A 21620-nucleotide genomic window follows, 5' to 3' on the forward strand; every position below is an offset into this window, starting at 1 on the left:
AACAATCGGAGGTCAATTGAGGCTTGCGTGTCCTATTAAGTCTTTTCACTCTCTCGTGCTGCTTATCCGAAGGCCTGCTTGTACGCACTAAAGTAGCAACAGCTAACATTTATTAAGCACCCACTGTGTGCTAGCATCTTACAAAGCACATTCCACGTGTTAACTAATTTAATCCTTCTGACAACTTTATGACATAGCTTTGATAATTTCCATTTTACAAATGAGGTGACTGAGGCTCTGAGAGGCTTTATAATGGTGCAAGTTCTCACTGCTAGCACAAGGCAGCCCCAGGATGCACACCTAGGATATCTAGTTCCAGATACGTGCACTTCACCTGTATCTTGCCTCTCTCCTCTCGGTGGGGAGAGGACAGCTCATGGTCATCCAAGCATGGTGCGAATGACAGGAGTCCTTGGGGGCAGGGGGTGGTGGTGGGAGTGGTGTTCTCTCTAGGGTGGTGCCAGGTGAGGTTCTAGTCCCACATCCCATGCTCTGGACAGAGTCTAAAGCTCTGATAGGGTGCAAACTGTGTGGAAGGAGGCTGGGAGGCAGGGAAACTGGCTCTTTCTCTCTGACATACAGGGACCCCAAGGCCTCTTGCCTCACAAGACTACCACCCTCCCCAATGCAGAACACACACACATTGCAACCTATGACACTGCCCCCATGTTCATTTTCATCTTTGTATGTGCTGTACCCTCACTGAGAGAGAGGAAACTGCAATGTGCCCCAATACCCGCCAGGTAAGGAGGCAAAGTCCCTCTCAGTCACTCACCTGAAGGAGAAGCAGTTAGTCCAAGTGTGGTGCCCACTCTACAGTGAGGCCAAAACCTCACCTTCTAACCCTGCTCAGTGAAACTCTGCGGGGAAGAAGCCTTGTGCGTCCCTTCTTCCAGGGACTCACCGATTGCCGACACACTTTTCCCTCGGCGGCCTGAGAAGGGCACTGCCATGGCTCTGAAATTCTCCCTAGCGGCGTGCAGAAAAGCTGCCTTTGCTCTGTGCAGGGAGGCTGGCTCCCAGGGGCTGCCAATTTTATAAAGACTGGCTCGCATGGGCTGCATTTTGCAGCTGAATTGTGTTCTCAAGCCTCCACAGTCATTAATTTCAGGTGCCTCGTTGCCACCAACATATGCAGCCGATGTAGTCTTCAAGTCCTCTCGAGGGTAAAAAAGCACAATTTGGAATCCAGTCAGACCAAGGTTCAAAGGATGTTCAGGGAGTTAACATTTTGATGCTTAAATGCCTTATTTGGCCAAATGGAGCTGAAGCGCCTATCCCACTTTATAACTGGAGGATTAGTGAGATAACATATTCAAAGCACCTGATAATTACAACTACCATTCTGCCATCCACTGCGCTTAGGTCTGTTTCCTCATTTGATCCCAGCCACATTCTCTGAGAATGAGAGTATTATCCACAATACACAGAAGAGGCACATCAGGGAAATATGTGATTTGATTAATGCCAAACAGCTGGAGAAGGAAGCCAAAATCAAACCCAGGTGGGGATGACTCCAAAATGTGTGCATTTACACAGCATGGGGATTCCTACTTTTCCGGCATTCGGCAGGCAAGATTCGGTCCCTTCCTCACTTGCACACTTCGGCTTTTTAAAAAGCAGTTTGGTCATTTCCAATACAACCTATGGCATCCTGACGAATCAAACGCTTCCTCAGTCACTAGGGACTGAGGGACTCTGGGTGCCCTCCTCCAGGCAGACCTGTCTTAGAAGGCAGTCTCCACTGCTCCTGGTTAAAGATGACCCAATAGAAGGCTAAATTGTCAATTACCAGCTACAGTGCAGATGGAGCCATAAGGCCTTGAAATGCAACTTCTTTCTCTTCCCAGGAGCATCTGTTTTCTCCTAATTAGTGATTAGGCCTGGATGTTTTAGCACCAGCAGGCAAGGCTCCAGGAAAGACAAAGGGATGTGGGAGAGGAAAGGTAAAGTCAGCACTATCAGTGTGTGGATCTCTTAGAGGAAGAAGAGGAGGTAGTTGAAGGATGTTCTCTCCCATGGGACACTGGAGAGGCGGGGGAGGGGGGGAGGGAGGGACAGTAACCTATCGGTACTTTGAAGCATTTAAGAGCAAATTATAAAAGCAATTAGGGAGGCTCTTTAGGTCAGCAGAGAAATGAAAGTGGATAATAAGTTTCATCCTCATGGCCTGTGTTTCAGGACTTACACCATCACAGGGAACATTTTGATCATTTAAGCTCCTTGAGAAGAACTTTGGTCTGGAACACATCCACATTCAAGGACCCTTGCTTAGTTCAAAAGTGCCAGGATCGCGGCTCAATGGGCCATAATCCCGATAGTTTCACCTGCATCAGCATGGCCTCCATAGTGAAAGGAAATGATACAGCCTTTAGTGCTGGATAGAGCTGTGCTCACTCATGGATTTACACAGAAACTCAAGCCAACAACCTATCCTTTCAAGTTGTTCACTTTCCCAGTAAGTGTCTCCCAAGTGTAACCTGCCTCAGGTTATCAGTGATGTTTTCCAAACGGCAAACAAGTTACTCATCAAATTATGCTCACTTCCTCCTGTTGCCAGGTATTGAGCCCCACATATGCCATTACTGTGGATGCACCTGTACAATTTCCCCCGTGAGAGTGGGCCCTCTGCGGCCACAAACAGTGGGAACACTGGGGGATGCAATCCTGCTCCTGAGAAGTAGAGGGATTGAGTGCACTAGAGAACCTGTAGAAACGAGAGGCTCAACACAGCCCATTAAATAGAGACTGGCAAGATCTTGTATACACCTCAAAAAGGCATTAAATGCATTTCTACCTACCATACCCTGCTTACGGGGTGTTCATCATTTCCTCATTCACAGATTCAATAGTTGTCTTTGTAAATTAATTTTAATTGCTGATAATCACACTGGGGCCTTATGTCCCCTCTAGTGTCTGATCTTGGAGCCCACTGTTCAGCACCTTTTTAATTTCAGCATCCTTAAGCTAAGTCTTAGAATGACTCATCACTAACATAGAGGCAATGCAAAATTCTCTTGAGGATTAGCTATATGGGAACCAATCCACATAAATTGGGGGACCAGAAAGAGGTGACTATAATTCTGGTAATAAGTTATTTCTGAAGAGCCAGTTTATTTTGTTTTCAGTCAGCACTTAAGCAGAAAATCCCTGTGTAGAGCTCCAATTATTTATTATATTCATTAAAAAAATTTTGGGGGTTCCTCTTAGAAGCTTCTAACCTAGTAGAACAAGCAGCTGGTAAAATCTCACTTCGATAAATATAACTGCCTTTTAATCAATGGCAATTTTGCCAGGCAAGCCATTTTTATCAGACAAAACACATATTTGGAGGGCATATTCAATCACTGAGTAAATCTGCTTTGTGCAATAAGCCTGCTCCAAGTTCATCTGTTTTCACAATGAATTCCCTTTGATACCCATACCTCACCAAGTGGTTTAGACAAGACATGTGCTCAGTGCTGTCTTTTTATAACTAGCCAAGATGCTTGGAGCACCAAGGCAGAAGTGAATCCGTACCAGGTCACAGCCCAACTCTGTCACTTGCCTAGTTGAATGAATTCATGTAAGATTCACGTTTCTGAGCCTCAGTTTCTCATTTGGAAAAGCGGCTGCTGTTTAAGTTAAACATCACATGGAACAGCATTTGTAACATGGTAGGTGTCTGAATGGGAGCCTGTGTGATTGCTACATCACTGCTGTATTCAGGTGTATTTTTAAAAAATATGCTTTTGATTTTATAGAGAAAGGGAGAGGGAGCAAGAAATAGAATTATCAATGATAGGAGAGAATCACTGATTGGCTGCCTCCTGCATGCCCCCTACTGGGGATCAAGCCCAAAACCCAAGAATGTGATGGGGAATCAAACTGTGACCTCCTGGTTCATAGGTAGATGCTCAATCTCTGACCCACGCAGGCTAGGCCAGGTGTATTGGCCAAGACTTCATTTCAGATATATTTTTTGAGCGGCCTGATTGAGGTCAAGGCCCAAAATAACTGGAAATGCAAAGGATCAGCTCTTAATTCCTTAATCTTTGAACAAAGTGCAGACTCAAGTAAGCTAAACACTTACAAGTGTGTTGGATCCACAATTATTCAATACATCCTTTTTTGATGGAGTGCCAACCTATGGGGGTGCCAGCGTAGTTTTAGGGCATCTGCCCACAGGTGAACCCCAGCACCTAAGAATGAAAAAGCATTAAGATTAAGAAGATGTCCTGGCAATCAGAAAACTCCATGGGGGAGGAAAAGGGGAAGTGGTTGTTGAGAGGCTGAGATAGAAAAGCCATCGCCCAGACACCTCTGCTCGAGCTGCTTGATGTTCATGCTGCCTTTATAGATGCTGATGAAAAGAAACAGCACAGTGTTCCATCTGCCAGACCTCTCCAGTATCACAAGCTTTATACACTTATCCACTTAGTTCTAGTCTCACAGGTCTCCTGAGCCTCAGTTAAACAAACTGGTTCCCCAAGATGTTGGTGCTCTTTGGACCCATCCCCAAAGGGCAGACAATCTTGAGTTCTTTTGGTTAAAATTAAGTTTGGCCTGCAAAGGAAGAAACTCATCATGTAGACTTTTTTAATTGTAGTAAAATATTCATAACACAAAATTTACCATTTTAACCCTACAGTTCCATGGCATTAATTACATTCACATTGTAGGGCAACTATTGTCATCATCCATTTCCAGAACGTTTTCATCTTCCCCAGCTGAAACTTTGTACTCATTAAGCAGTATCGCCCCATTTCGCCCCATTTCCAACTCCCCTCCAGCCCCTGGAAACCACCATTCTGCTTTCTGTCCCATTGAATTTGACTACTCTAAGTGCTTCAAATGAATGGAATCAGGAAATATTTGTCCTTATGTGACTGGTTTATTTCATTTAGTAAATGTCTTCCAGGTTTGTATATATTGTAGTATGTGTCAGGATGTCCTTCCTTTTTAAGGCTGAATAATTGTGTAGACCAGTGATTTTCAACCAGTGTGCCCCAAGAACTTTTAAAATGCCCAATACCTAACTATTTAGTCAGGGGCAAGTGACCTCTTTTCCCTTATCAGGGGTCCTCAAACTACAGCCCCTGGGCCACATGCGGCCCGCCGAGGACATTTATCCGGCCTGCTGGGTGCCGCTGCCTGTCCTGCTTAGCAGCCGACTCATCCCGGGCCCGCAGTGCGCATAGGAATTTGTTCATAGTTTTTTTTTTTAACTATAGTCCAGCCCTCCAACGGTCTGAGGGACAGTGAACTGGCCCCCTGTTTAAAAAGTTTGAGGACCCCTGCTTAGATTGTCAAATTTAAAAAAATGACAATAGCCAATACAATAATAGCTGTCAGGTGTAAATGAATCAAAAGCATACCATTTTTTTGTTGTCAGAACAGCAAAAACATATTTTTTGGTGTGCTGCAGAATTTTAGTATTTAATTTATCTGTGCCATGAGATATCACTGGTACAGGCTTTTAAGTAAAGATGTTGGCCATCAATGGATGCCTCCTTTTTGAGTCTTGCTATAAAGCTTCATATTTGCCCAGCCAGTGTGGCTCAATGGTTGAACGTCAACCTATGAACCAGGTGGTCACAGTTCGATTCCAGTCAGAGCACATGCCTGGGGTTGTGGGCTCATTTCCCAGTAGAACACTTGCGGGACGCAGACTATCAATGTATTCTTTCTCTCTCCTCTCCTCTCCTCTCCTCTCCTCTCCTCTCCTCTCCTCTCCTCTCCTCTCCTCCCCTCCCCTCCCCTCCCCTCCCCTCCCCTCTCCTCTCCTCTCCTCTCCTCTCTCTCTCCCTCCCTCCCTCCCTCCCCTTCTCCCCTCCCTCTTCATTCCTCTCTCTCTAAAAAAAAATCAAATGGCGAATTTCTCCTCAAATGTTCCTCCCATCTTCTATTACCAATCACCCTTGCTAAAAACAGTGTTTTAGATTCACATCATAATATACTAACCTAAGCGTTTATTAATTTATTTAGTTTATATATGTATTTCCTTAAACTCTACAACAAATTTGACTCTAATAAATATTATGAGGTACAAAAAAAAGAATAGCATTTCTGAAGATAAATGAAGCCCTTCTGGGTAGGTGAGCCCTTTATTATGTTATTCTCAACTTTGTTTAGTAGCTGTGCATGATATAATAAATGCTTGACTAATCTGGGTGACTTCATAAAGTTTATTTGTAACTTAGACTCGTTAACACAAACACATGCTGTAATGTTCTCAGGAGGTGGATCAAGCAGAGCACACCACTAACTTGTAAATTTTTTAAGTTACAATTATTAATTTTTATTTTTTTAATAAATCTTTATTGTTCAGATTATTACAATTGTTCCTCTTTTTTCCCCCCATAGCTCCCCTCCACCGGATTCCCACCCCACCCTCTGCCCTTACCCCCCCTCACTGTCCTCATCCATAGGTGTATGATATTTGTCCAGTCTCTTCCTGTACTCCCCACACCCCATTCCCCCCAAGAATTGTCAGTCCACTCCCTTTCTATGCCCCTGATTCTATTATATTCACCAGTTTATTCTGTTCTTCAGATTTTTTATTCACTTGATTTTTAGATTCACTTGATAGATATGTATTTGCTGTTCATAATTTTTATCTTTACCTTTTTCTTCTTCTTCCTCTTCTTAAAGAATACCCTTCAGCATTACATATAATACTGGTTTGGTGGTTATGAACTCCTTTAGCTTTTTCTTATCTGTGAAGCTCTTTATCTGCCCTTCAATTCTGAATGATAGCTTTACTGGGTTGTAGGTTCTTGCTATTCATCACTTTGAATATTTCTTGCCACTCCCGTCTGGCCTGCATAGTTTCTGTTGAGAAATCAGCTGACAATCGTATGGGTGCTCCCTTGTAGGTAACTAACTGTTTTTCTCTTGGTGCTTTTAAGATTCTCTCTTTGTCTTTTGCTCTTGGCATTTTAATTATGATGTGTCTTGGTGTGGTCCTCTTTGGATTCTTTTTGTTTACGTTTCTCTGCACTTCCTGGACTTGTAAGTCTATTTCTTTCACTAGGTAGGGGAAGTTTTCTGTCATTATTTCTTCAAATAAGTTTTCAGTATTATGGTCTCTCTCTTCTTCTGCACCTCCATAATTCTGATGTTGGTACGCTTGAAGTTGTCCCAGAGGCTCCTTACACTGTCGTTATATTTTTTCTTTTTGCTTTTCTGGTTGGGTGTTTTTTGCTTCTTTGTATTTCAAATCTTTGACTTGATTCTTGCAATCCTGTAGTCTGCTGTTGGATCTCTGTATATTATTTTTTATTTCAGTCAGTGTATGCTTAATTTCTAGTTGGTCCTTTTTCATATCTTCATGGGTCTCACTAAATTTATTGGCCTTTTCTAAAAAATTCTTGAAAAACCTTATAACCGTGGTTTTGAACTCTATATCCAGTCGTTTGCTTTCCTCCATTTCTTTCATTTGTGACCTGTTTCTTTGTCTCTGCATTTTGGCTGCTTCCCTGAGTTGATAGAGTGGCTTTGTGTGCTATGTGTCCTATAGGGCCCAGTGGCTCAGCCTCCTCAGTTACCTGAGGTGGACACTCTTGGTGCACCCCTTTGTGGGCTGTGTGCACAGTCTTGTTGTAGTTAAGCCTTGATTGTTGTTGGTATCACTGGGAGGAATTGACCTCCAGGCCAAATGGCTGTGAGGATCAGCTGTGTCTATGATGGGAGAACTTCTGTGCTGGAGACACCCTTATGAGACAAGACTTGCTTCAGTGGGGCTTTGGTGCTCACTGAGCCTGCCCCCTGAGTGTGTCCCTTATGGATCTGAGGAGTTGTAATCTGGATGGTCCTACTCTGACCCCTGGGTACACTGGCTCTTGGATCTCCAAGGAGGTGCTAATTTAGCCTCTGCCTGAGGCCACCCAGCAGAAGCTGCAGTGAGATCTGCAGATTCCTCTTCTTTGTTTGGGTTTTGGAGGTGCCCAGATGAGGCCCAGCTGTGAAGCAATGCAAGCAAGCTGCTGCGGGGCCCTTGGGCCTTCTTTTGGATGTTCTGGGTCTCACTGACTCAGCTGCAGTTTGTTAGGTAAGTTTAGAATTCAAAGGACCAGGCCATTCATATGCAAAAGCCTCTGCGCTCAGCTTGTATGGGGCAGAGTCTCAGGGAGGAGCAAACAGCAATGACTTCCCGTCAGCCCTGCCCTAAGAGGCCCCGAGTCTCAGTGACCCGCAGTAATCGCTGCAAGCACCTCTGAGAGAAAGCCGCCCTCGAGTTTTGCCCACTGCCAGACAGTCCAGTTTCTCCCTGTATGAGTCTGGGTCCCCAGAGTCTCGCCCAGAACTGGAGTTCAGTGCAGTCGGTAGCTTTTGTCTCCCTCCCGCTTGAGAAAGCCAGCCATGCACTCAGTTGCCAGTCCTCTCCGCACACGTGTCTCAGTACCTCTGCCTCCTGTAGCTCCTCTGAGTCTCAGTGTGCTTTTCTCTTTCATTCTAGTTGTAGAATTTCCACTCAGCCAGCCTTCCTGTGGTTCTGGATGATGTCCGTTTTGTCTTTTAGTTGTAGTTTTGAAGTTGTTGTGCGAGGCAACAGTTCAGGTGTTTACCTATGCCGTCATCTTGGTTTCTCCCAATTATTAATTTTTAAGTTGTGTCTTCAACTTTTGAGATAGCATTGCTCATGAGACACTACTTCAATGTTTTTTGAACTATTATAGGATGAGATGAGACAGGAACTAAAAGAGGAATGAAACACTTTTGATCACAGGAGAAAGATAATTTGGACATAATAATAATGGGTGAAGACACCAGAAGGGAGAGCTTATAGGATGAGATGGAAAACAAAATATTGGACCCTGACCTCTGTGCTAAAAGTGACTTTAAAAAAATTTTGTATATCACTCCTGTCATAAACATTGAGCTTCATTGTGCAACAAAGACAGATGAAAAGAATTTGCTGCTCCAACAACCAAAAAAAAAAAGCAACTTCACTATGTCCTTGGAATCTGACTTTTTTTTGTTTCAAATGTGCAGTAGGACACTTGTGCCTGCAAGGGCTGGGGGCAGTTGTTTATATAACTAATTGGATATCCACATAAATATGAAACTTAAGACAGGTCCCTTTATTCTCATCTGTTATAAAGCCAGAGTTTGCTCTAAAGTTAAGAGGCGTGCAGACTTGAGAGATGTGGTTAAGCTGTCCTACACTGACTTGCTTACATAAGCTTCAAGATTATGAGGTTGTCTCCATTTTGTTTCCAAATGGTAGGAGGGAAAAACATGTTTTAAGGATCACTTATCCAAGAAGAAGAGTGCTTGGGAAGGTTTTAGGTTGAGGATAACTTTTGTAGGTCAGAGGATAATGGGAGATGTGGAGAAAAGATTGAAGACAGAGATCCTGGTGGAGAAATAATCCTGAGGAAAGATTATGAGCACTAGATCGAGAGTTGCCAACAAATGAACAGTCAAGGAGATGATAGGAAGGAACTTTGATACTGAGACAAAGGATGCTGGGGAAATTCAGTATCTTATCAACAAATTAGATAGTGAGGTCACCTTCTGAGAAAGAATGAGTGAACCTGAGTCTTGAAAAGGTTTGACCTAACTACAGTGAGAAATGCAAGAGGGAGATACAAAGATGAATGAAAGGATGATCAAGAAGGTAAGCTTATCATAGTGGGGCATAAGAAGGTTGTGTTTGGAGGGAGGTATTTGAAATCTCAGAGTTGGGGCAATTCCAAGTGATGATTATATCTCAGATGATTACTAGTATATCTATCTGAGTGCCAACAGAGGCCATGATAGTTGAGCAGATCCAGGAAACACGAGGCCAGGGTATCAGTGCCACATACTGGCTTATGGAAGCTAAGGAAGAGACAAACAAAAGACATAGGAGAATTGAAAATTTCCACAGTAATATCTGAATAACCCTTGCTTGACCTAACCATGACTCATCTGTAACTACAGAGGAGGCTTTGGGTGTAAATATGACATAACTCTCAGAACCATTGAAGCAGCACTTGCTTTAGCAGAGCAAGATGTATTTACTTTAAAATCCCATCCTAGCATTGGATCTAATACACTGTGAAGATTAAGGTGGATGGGTGGCAAGATTTAGGACAACCAAACCACCGTGTCCGTTTTTATGGGCACCAATGTCAAGGGAAAATAACAGTCTTTGCCTCTAGGTCTAGCAGAGTCCAATGTATGCCCTTGCTCCTCTGTTTTAGACTTTAATCTAGAATGTCCAAGGAAGGCGAAGTCTCCTAGCCAGCATTTGGATTATAAGTATCTCCTCAAAAGTCATTCTTTTTTAAAAATATACTTTTATTGATTTCAGAAAGAGGAAGGGAGAGGGAGAGAGAAACATAGATGATGAGAGAAAAATCACTGATCAGCTGCCTCCTGCTTGCCCCCTACTCGGAATCAAGCTCACAACCCGGGTATGTGTCCTTGACTGAAATCGAACCCGGGACCCTTTAGTCTGCAGGCTGATGCTCTATCCACTGAGCCAAACCAGCTAGGGAACAAATCATTCCTATAAAATATCTTTAAGAACCCAAGAGCAGGGTCTTTTTAATTTGTATATCTCTAAATTTTACCTAGTACCTGGTACATAAGTGTTCAGAAAATATACATGGAATGAGTAGATGAATTAACAAGCTATGATCTATATTTCTCTAGAAAACACTTTCTTTGGGTTTAGAAGCCTCTGTGACCCTCCCCCATACCTGTTCCACTCAGCCCATATATTTTGAAAGATACATAGCTATCATCCAACACAAATTACTAGTATTGGCAATGTAGGCAAGATCTACTTGCTCCTACTGGGTCTGCCCCAGATCCTCTGCTCTTTATCTTGCTGGTGCCTAGACTGATAATAACAGTGTTCAATTTGTTGTGCTTCCTGACAAAAGTAGAAGAGGTTGCACAAGGACAATAATTAAGAGGTGGAATATGATGCCTATATTGAGTGAGTGTCCCAACTTGAAATCAACACTCCTACTAGACAGAAGTCCCAGCTCTTTTTCTGCTTTGGGACTGCTGATTACCAACTGGTCTGTTCTGACATCTTTGTGTGAATTAGTGAAAGGCATCCCCTATAGAGAAAGAGGCAGCCAACACATTTCATGGCTTGGTGCCATCAACATGGGATGAATTTCCAACTCCATGTGACCGTTATTTGGGCAGGTACCTTGTGCAGTGAACAACTTGCCTATTTGCATGTTTTGCCCCCACTGGTGACTCACTCTGAAGCTCACTCATTTTTGTAGTTTAGCGCCAGCAAGTGGACAATTTATGGATATAAGGTTTACCTTACCCAACTGTACTCATTCAGTAAAATTATGGGGAAAGGCAGAGAAGTAGACCTCCTTCCATTCTTCACCAGTCATCTATGTTTCCAGGGCTTTCCCCCCAACCCATACAGTTAAAATAAATCAAGCAGCAAATCTTGGAGTTCCAATAACACCACTTGATTAAACAATAGGTATGTGGTACATATACACAATACTCAGCCATCTGCAACAACATGGATGGACCTTTAGAACATTATGCTAAGTGAAATAAGTCAGTCAGAAAAAGCTAAGAACCATATGATTTCACTCATATGTGGGATATAAAACTGAAACTTATAAACACAAACAGCAGTGTGGTAGTTGCCATAGGGAAAGGGGTGGGGAAGGAGGGGACCCTAATATAAGGTAGCAGGAGAAGATTTGTCTTTGAGTGGTGGGCACATGGTGCATATACAGATCTTGCAACACAGAAACACACACATGAAACCTATATGTTTATGTTGACCAATGTCACCCCAATCAATTTAATAAATAAAAATTTTAATAAATAAATAAACCATTGGTGAGTCCTGCTACCTCACTGCTCTGGCTGATCTCAGATTGACAATGTTCAGACATGCTTACAGGGCTATGAAAGTTGGGGTGGGAGGCAAGTGAAGGTTGTGACTCTGCTGAAATCTGAATCTAAAGTTTCTGAGCATGATCACTTTCTAAACCATACAAAGTGGCTCTTTGGATCAGACTGAAAGAATTTCAGTTTCTTTTCAGTCAATTTATTGTAAGACATGGGAACAGAGGATGAGCGTAGTGTGAGTAGAGGGTTGAATTCAATGAGCCACAGACCTATCACTGGATTATCACCTTCAATGAGGGTTCACCTCTGTCTACCACTCTTGCTATGGGAATAATTTCTTAAATGTTTACAAGAAGTTGCTGAGGCTGGACTTGCTTCTGTGGAAAGGCCATGTTGTGTTTTTCCTTGGGAAAGATAAGTTTTCCAATTAAATGAAGAATTCTCTGGCTATCTCTTCATTGTTACTCTTTCAGGATGAGATGCAGCTGACATCTGTCCAATGTCAGCCAAGCTTCAACTCCCTTTCTTGACAAGTAATCACAATCCTCCCCAGAGTGATGAGACAGGACCTAGGTGGGTCCAGTTTGCTCCTTGACTCAAAACAAGGCTATAACTGGGGTCTCTGTGGGCCATAAGCCTTCAGCCTTAAACAGAGAAGTCAGCAGGAGCTCAGGGAAGGGGTCCTGTCGCAAGCCCCATTGGCTTCTCTCTACTTATAAAATTTACAACACATTTTGACTAGATTCAAAATTATGTCATTGCCTCATAACTTTTTCAGGTTCCAACTTTCAGGGCCTCTGGGAGAGAAGCAGTTGTTATTATAAGGTCAGGATTTAGAACTGGCAACGGAAGCCATTCAAGGTCTCTTCTCTCTGGGTTGTCTCCATGGCTTTCAGGCAGCCACAGACAGATCTGGCTGCTCTCAGACTGACAGCCCAGGAAATACTGCCATGTAGAAATGAGGTAAACAACTGCATTTTGTTCCCCCAGGAGAATACATTGATGAACATGGCCACTGCCAGATCTGTGAAGCCTCATGTGCCAAGTGCTGGGGGCCGACCCAGGAAAACTGCCTTGACTGCCCCGTCACAAGGTGAGTAGCCTCTCAGTATCTCCTATGGTTGACTGAGAGCTCATGAGTTGCAAAATGGAGAGAGAAGGTGCTTACCACCTTAGTGGCACATGTGGGGCCTGCAGGAGAAAGAATCAAACTCTTTCCATGACACAGTAACCTTCCATGGTCTGACCACAGGCCACCTCTGTAGCCTCTTCTCCCCATGATGCCCATAACCACTACAAAAATCAGTCCCCTGGACTCTAGAGGGGTTTTCTCATCAATGAAGATGGTGGTGACTAATGCCTGGAATCTCATCCCTTTCTGCACACCCACCCCTCAACCATCATCCCCATTGCTGAGTAAATATCTAATCATATTTCTAGAATCACTTCAAGGTTAAACTGTTCTATGAAGGCATTTTTTTACTTATTTCAGAGAGGAAGGGAAAGGGAGAAAGAGAGAGATAGAAATACAATGATGAGAATCATTGGTCGGCTGCTTCCTGCATGCCGGACACCGGAGATCGAGCCCGCAACCCAAGCATATACCCTGACCAGGAATCGAACTGTGACTTCCTGATTTAAAGGTCAATGCTCAACCACTGAGCCACACTGGCTAGGCTATGAAGGCATTTTTTACCTCTTCCCAGTAGAATTAACTTCTTCCTCTTTATGTTCCCCTGTGTTCTACCTAAACTTCCATAAGAGCAACTGTGACATTTTAAGACATTCATTTGTCAGACTGCACACCCCTTGGAATACTCATCTTCATATCTCCATTTTCCATCACAGTGTTCAGAAATGGTAGGCACTCAATAAATGTCCGATAGCTGAGTGGATGAGGAAATAGCAAGTATCTGAATGGGATGAGCACCTCTGCTAATACACTAAAATTTTCTACTAATGAAGGTAGTTGGGATCTTGTTGTATTTTTAGTCAGTGCTCCTCTGATTCTAGCACTTAGCAATAGTTGATTGGGTGTTTGAATGGCCTCATCACTGCTCTGCTTAATGCATAGGAAGCAGAGTTTCTCCCAAGACTAGGATGAGGAGGCTGTTTCAGTGGCAGGTGAATCTCTAAGATGGACGTTCCCTCTGCCTTACACAACAGTGATTTCATCTAATTCTTCCTCAGGACTGCAATATCCTGAGCAGGAATTGTGGTGTATTTGTCTCTTTATTCCCCCCCAGTGATCAACATAGAGTAATAATTCAATAAATGTGGGTTTTATTGAACACTATAAAGTGTGTAATCAATAGCATGGGCTTGGCTTTCCAAATAGCTCCCTCACAAAGAGAAGGAAGAGAGGGAAAGAGGGAGGGACAGAGGAAGAAAGGGAAGGAGGGAAGGCTGGATCGAGGAAGGGACGGAGACACAAAAGAAACCATAAGAATTCTCAATGCAAACTTACTCAGGAAGATACTAAAAATCTCAATAGGCTGATAACTACGGAAGAAATTGAAGCAGTCATCAAAAAGCTGCCAGCAAACAAAAGCCAGATGGCTTCACAGGGGAGTTTTACCAAACATTCAAGGAAGAACTAAAACCTATCCTCCTCAGACTATTCCAGAAAATTCAAGAGGAAGGAACACTTCCAAGCTCCTTCTATGAAGCCAGCATCACCCTAATACCAAAACCAGATAAAGATAACACAATGAAAGAGAATTACAGACCAATATCCCTCATGAACATAGATGCCAAAATCCTCAACAAAATTCTAGTGAATCAGATCCAGCAGTACATCAGAAAGATCATACACCATGACCAAGTAGGATTTATCCTGGGGATGCAAGGATGGTACAATATTCACAAATCAATAAACGTGATACATCACATAAACAAATTGAGAGATAAAAATCACATAGTCATATCAATTGATGCAGAAAAAGCATTTGACAAAATCCAACACCCTTTCTTGATAAAAACTCTCAGCAAAGTGGGAATAGAAGGATCATACCTCAACATAATAAAAGCCATATATGACAAACCCACAGCCAACATCATACTCAATGGGCAAAAACTAAAACCATTTCCCCTAAGAATAGGAACAAGACAGGGATGCCCACTCTCACCACTCCTGTTCAACATAGTGCTGGAAGTACTAGCCATTGCAATCAGACAACAAGAAGAAATAAAAAGCATCCAAATTGGAAAAGAAGAAGTAAAACTGTCCTTATTTGCAGATGACATGATACTGTACATAGAAAACCCTAAAGACTCCATCAAAAAATTATTAGACTTAATAAATGAATTCGGCAAAGTAGCAGGATATAAAATTAATGCCAAGAAATCTATGGCATTTCTATATACCAATAATGAACTTATAGAAAGAGAGACTAAAAAAGCAATCCCATTTACCATTACACCAAAAATATTGAGATACCTCTTTTAACTAAGGAGGTAAAAGACCTATACGTGGAAAACTACACGACACTGAAAAAAGAGATAGAAGAAGACATAAACAGATGGAAGAACATACCATGTTCATGGATTGGTAGAATCAACATAATTAAAATGTCCATACTACCCAAAGCAATCTATAAATTCAATGCACTCCCCATTAAAATACCAACGGCATATTTCACAGACATAGAAAGAACTCTCCAAAAATTCATCTGGAATAAAAAAAGACCCCGAATAGCCACAGCAATCCTGAGAAAGGAGAACAAAGTAGGTGGGATCTCCAATACCAGATTTCAAGCTGTACTACAAAGCCACGGTTCTCAAAACTGCCTTGCTATTGCCACAAGAACAGACATATAGATCAATGGAATAGAATAGAGAACCCAGAAATGGACCCAAATCACTATGCTCAATTAATATTTGACAAAGAAGGCATGAACATACAATGGAGTCAAGACAGTCTCTTCAATAAAAGGTGTTAGGAAAATTGGACAGATACATGCAAAAAGATTAAACTAGACCACCAACCTACACCATACACAAAAATAAACTCAAAATGGATCAAGGACTTAAACATACAATGGGAAACCATAGAAATCCTAGAGGAATCCATAGGCAGAAAAATCTCAGACATATGCCAAAGCAATTTCTTCACTGATACTGCTCCTAGGGCAATGGAAACTAAAGAGAAAATAAACAAATGGGACTACATCAAAATAAAAAGCTTTTGCACAGCAAAGGAAACAACCAATAAAACAACAAGAAAGCCCACTGCATGGGAGAACATATTTACCAATGATATCAACGATAAGGGTTTAATCTCCAACATTTACAGGGAACTCATGCAGCTTAACAAAAAGAAGATAAATAACCCAATCAAAAAATGGGCAACTAATCTAAATAGACACTTTTCGAAAGAAGACAGAAGGAAGGCAAAGAGACATATGAAAACCTGCTCAAAGTCACTAATTATCAGAGAGATGCAAATCAAAACGACAATGCGGTACCATCTCACACCTGGCAGAATGGCTATTATCAACAAATGACAAGTGCTGGCAAGGATGCGGAGAAAAAGGAAACCTCGTGCACTGTTGGTGGGAATGCAGACTGGTGAAGCCACTGTGGAGAACAGTATGGAGTTTCCTCAAAAAACTAAAAATGGAACTCCCATTTCACCCAGTGATCCCACTTCTAGGAATATATCCCAAGAAACTAGAAACACCAATCAGAAAGGATATATGCACCCCTATATGCATAGCAGCACAATTCACCATAGCTAAGATTTGAAAACAGCCTAAGTGCCCATCAGCAGATGAGTGGATTAAAAAACTGTGGTACATCTACACAATGGAATACTACACTGCGATAAAAAAGGAGTTCTTACCATTTGCAACAACATGGATGGAGATGGAGAGCATTATGCTAAGTGAAATAAGCCAGGCAGAGAAAGATAAATATCACATGATCTCACTCATTTGTGGAATATAATGAACAACATAAACTGATGAACAAAAATAGATCCAGAGATAGAGAAACATTAATCAGAACGTCAAACTCAGGGAAGGTAGGGGACAGTGGGGATAAGGGGAAGAGAGCAACCAAAGGACTTATATGCATGCATGTAAGCCTGATCAATGGACACAGACAACAGGGGGGTGGGGGCATGAATGGGAGGTGGGGGGTAATGGGGGAATAAGGACACATATGTAATACCTGAATCAATAAAGAAATTTTAAAAAAATAAAAGAGTAGACTACAAAAAAAAGAATTCTCAATGCTAACTGTGGTAACATTTTCCAATATTGAGATTATCTATGCCTCTAAATATTGAATTTGCTTTAAAGCAGTTTCAGGGCATACTATTAGAAACAGACAGCTTTCTGAAAATGGGTCCTGTTTCTCCTCTAATTCCTCACCATATCAATAATCAAATTCCATTGCATGTTTGGACATCTTTGAACTAAGAGAACTTTTTAGCATTTGTTTAATAAAGCAGCTACATCATCCAGAAGTCATCATTCCCTTGGGCTCACCAGAAGTGAGAAAAAAATTCTACTATCATAAATGGCCATTTAACAAAATCTAAGCCCATTGGTACAAGATCAGATATATACCTCCTGGACCATTGAGGTGGCTCAACTTGTTTAAGCAGCCCAAACTTTAGCTTTTGAAGAAAAAAAAAATACGTATATGGACCTTGAACCAGGATGTCTTCCCAAGGAAATCTTGTTCCACAGGAACAATTTTCTTCTCATCTCCCTGAGCACTCCGTTTCTTTCCCCATCTCTCTTCCTTGATGTCAACTACTTGCAAATATGTCCAAGAAAGGGCATCGTATCATGGCGATGAACCACCCGACTTCTTTTCTTATCAGCATTTTCCTGGAAGTGGGTTTGAGAAGATGAGAAGAAAGAAACTACATTGAAAGATGATGTGGACTTACTTGTTCTTGAAAGGGCAGCAAAGTATTTTCCAAAGTATTTCTTTAAGTAGAATCAAGTCCATTCAAGAGAGCCTTGAGCATTTGGTTCATGCCCAGCTCTGAGTTAGGTGCAAGGCTCATGAATTCTTATAGGTAACTCAAAGTTAAGGGATGGTGAAGCACACAGACAAGCAATAGTGGGGCAGCTTTAACACCGTATGCCTGAAGCCAAAGCTGCAACCATGGAAGTGGGGATGCCTTATAGAAACTGGAGCTAGAGGGGACACAGTCACTCTAGAACCATGGAAGGAGGAAGCAGATTTGTGGCTCTCGCTGGAATAAATATCCCAATCTCTCCTCCCACCCTCTGGTGTTTCCCTTTGCCTGAAATTAACTGGATGCCAATGAGAAACATCCTTTGCAGATGAGAGAAGTGAGCTTGGGGATGCAAACCTAGTGTGCACAACTCCAGCACAGCACTACAGAGAATGCTGACCAATGGATCTGGGGCAGGGGCGTGGGGAGACTAACAGAACAACCAAAATAGGTGGTCTCTTCGAGTTTCTTCCTATTCTTAAGCTTTTGGATCTCCAGTCCTGGTAAAATCCCTAAAGGATTTTAACTTAGAGGTTTGCTTCAAAACAATACGGGGGGGGGGGGGAGGAAGAGTAAATTAGTGGGGCTTGAGATGAAATAAGATTGGCTATGCGTTGATAATTGTTAAAGCTGAGTGAAGAATACAATGGGGGAGGGGTGTACTGTGATGTTTATTTTACATATGTTTAAATTTTTCCATAATAAAATTTTAAAGAATAATTAAACTCTGAAGTTGTTTTACAGGGAATCAACATCTTAAAAGCCCTCTCTTCATCTTCTAGCTTTTCCTTTGCATTTCCATCAACCCTTGGGTTTAGATCCTTAAAGACTATTGAAAACTTGGAGTACTTTTGCCTCTTTTATTTAACACAGATAGCTCTGTAATGCCCTGATCCTCATGGCCCAAGCTAATCTCCCAAACCAGCCCCAAAATTAGAGTTAAGGAACTAATTAAAAGCATTTAAAAGTTACCTCTGGCCCAGCCGGGTGTGGCTCAACGGTTGAGCGTCAACCCAGGAACCAAGAGGTCACCAGTTTGATTCCCGGTCAGGGCATATGCCCAGGTTGCAGGCTCAATCCCCAGTGTGGGGCGTGCAGGAGGCAGCCAATCAATGATTCTCGCTCATCATTGTTGTTTCTGTCTCTCTCTCCCTCTCCCTTCCTCTCTGAAATCAATAAAAATATATTTTTTAAAAAAGTTACCTCTGTTCTTACCAACCTCAAATGTTTTCTTTGATATTTCAATGAATTTAAGAAAAGAAGACTTTTTGCCAGATTTCCTTCTGTTAAAACATTAAAACACCCACAAGTTACATGAAGTGCCTTTGTGATATCAGGCTTTAGTTAGGCCAAACCAACAATCGGCACAGAGGACCAGCTAACCCTGACTTGCCATCTCTTCTGTTTCAGTTCACATGTCTCTCTCTCTACTCTCTCTCTCTCTCTCTCTCTCTCTCTCTCTCTCACACACACACACACACACACACACACACACACACACCCTGGGGCTTCTGGAAAATTTGGTGCCAATATTGAGAGCATGCTTCTGCCCAGCTTTAGCGCTTGGTTTTGCCGCCTTCTTCTTTTCCATGGGCCCTGATGGACCTAGGATGATTCACTGCTCATAAAAAGCCAAGAGCGCACATGACTTGGGGAGAGAAGTGCTCCCCCTGTAGCGATGAGCTTGCCTGAGTGTCTCAGAATTCCACAAATGGGATGACCGGGGATCCCAAAGATGGCTTGAGTTGGTTTTTAAATGTTTTCGGCAGCCCCATGGCAGGGCAAGGTATCTGTTCTCCACCTGGGAAGATCTGTTGGTGTCGGTGGAAATCTGCGCCACTTGAAGTGGTACTTTGTTTTAAGTTCCTTGGCAAGTTTTCTGGGGGGAGTGGGGGGCACGGGGAATGATGTAATTCTGTGCCGGCACTTAGGCATGACTGTTTTCTCTATAGTCCCATCTTTAGAAAGAAGCATGGTCTTACAAAAACTGGGTAGGTCACCTGTGCTTTCCTGAGGGGAGGGGGAAGGGAGGGAATTTAAAGCACCATTATGTGCTTAGTACTTTCTTAAAATCAAGGACTCAAGTGAGAAAGGCAGCCCGTTACCCACATAAAAAATAGTACACCAACTGTTTCACCCCCACCCCAGTTTCTGGGTGATTTTAAATGATTCCCATCATTGACAGTATTAGTTGCCCTTCTCAAGAGAAATAACTTCTCCCTAAACCATTAGTCAAACTCATTAGTCAACAAAGTGGCAAACCGCGGCTCAAGAGCCGCATGTGGCTCGCGAGCCGCAGTTTGCCGACCACTGCCCTAAACCAATCTTTCATGCCTTTCTACAAAGGACAAAATGGTGATGAACGTTCCATCCCTTCTTTTAGCAAGAAAATGAACCCTCGCAAATGAACACGCCCCATTCTCCTTTTCACATAGCGTCCAGTGGCTTCCTTGTTTAAAAACCTCAGAAGGCTCTTGCTTAGTTTTTCTTAAAGGGAGGTTTTTTTGTTTTATTTTTTTTTTAACTAGCCACATCCAAATTATCCCTTGAAAAATCTTCTAGCTCAGAAAGCAGAGGCAGGGTGGGGCTGGAATATTCCAAGTTGGCTTTAGTGCCATCAGCTAAAAGTCTGGGCTTGGAACACATTCATACCATTATACGCCATGGTGCAGAGGATTTGACATGGACAACCAGATATGTGTGCGGGTCTGTTTAGGGCTGGACTCCACGCACTGCAGTGGGGGCCAAAAGGACTGTTCATACCCGCGGTGCTGGGTAGGGTGACCAAAACCTGGGGTGGGAGGTGTGTAGGGGGAGGAGTGAGGCAGCCTTCTGTTTTATTCTGTTGGCTTTAATCCTATTCTGTTTCCAAACATATGCAAAAGACACAGACTTTCAGGGAGTAGGAACAAGATGGAAGGCTGCAAGTAACACACTATTCAGCATGCCTTGCCTCACCCCAATTTCCTCCCAGCCTGGAATTCAAATGCCTACCCCAGTTTAGGGCTGGCTCTACCTATGGAAACAGGGCCAGTGCCACCCCAGGAACAAGTGGCATGAGGCCTACACCTGGCCTTCCATGTGCATCCAGTCTGAGTGGAGAGGGGTGGTGGAGAGAAAAGGAAACTCTGCCCTCTTTTGTAGGCCCTCAGTTCTCCCAGGCTTGGATGCCAGCATTTATGCCCTTGGAGGCATATATGTACTACATGCTCAGTTAATCATCCAACTGATAACAATGGCTGCTACTCTAAAGACACTCTACAAGATACCCATTTGGTACTATCTGTATTAGGTAGGAGTCATTTAGCAAACTCCATAGTAATCCTTTCAGACTATCAATGAGCAGAAGGTGGAGCAGCAATTCTCAAATGTTCTCTAGACCAGAGCATGAATGTTACCCAGGAACAGGTCAAAAATACAATTTCTCAGCTCTCACCCTGGTGGACCTACTGAATTAGAAGCTCTGGGAGGTGAGCCGCCCCACCCCCTCCCCAGCTCACCTCATCTATTCACATGACCTATCTAAGTCTTGCACTTGGGACACATTTTGAATACAATTTACTTAACCACATACTATTTTGGGATTACTTTGCAAGGGTAAAACAGAAGCAAAACTATGAAAATATTAGCCGTGACATTATGTGTATAAAACCAAAGGTTTTAGAAGTTCAGCTGCTAACTTATCTGCAATGCCCTTATAGGGGATTGAAAACATGATCAGAAAATAGAAATGTGGTGCCCTATACTTCAGGAAACTTTGCAAAAATGACACACATACTTGCCATATGCATAGGCCAAGTTTATAAGTAGCACCTAAACCCAGGACAGT

At 42.6% G+C, this 21620-nt stretch overlaps 1 protein-coding gene across 3 annotated transcripts in view; it reads left to right on the forward strand.

Moving 5' to 3' along the window:
- The window catches only part of PCSK5 (proprotein convertase subtilisin/kexin type 5), a gene marked incomplete at its 3' end in the record, with an annotated part of 433646 nt that overhangs the window by 314963 nt on the left and 97063 nt on the right, over nt 1-21620 (forward strand). For all 3 annotated transcript variants that reach the window (XM_080668429.1, XM_080668430.1, XM_080668431.1), the window contains exon 21: nt 12805-12907. In XM_080668429.1, the coding sequence (XP_080524555.1) occupies nt 12805-12907 (103 nt within the window). The remainder of the gene's footprint in view (nt 1-12804; nt 12908-21620) is intronic.

The sequence above is a fragment of the Plecotus auritus genome (assembly GCF_963455305.1).
Source record: "Plecotus auritus genome assembly, chromosome: 5".
NCBI lineage: Eukaryota > Metazoa > Chordata > Mammalia > Chiroptera > Vespertilionidae > Plecotus > Plecotus auritus.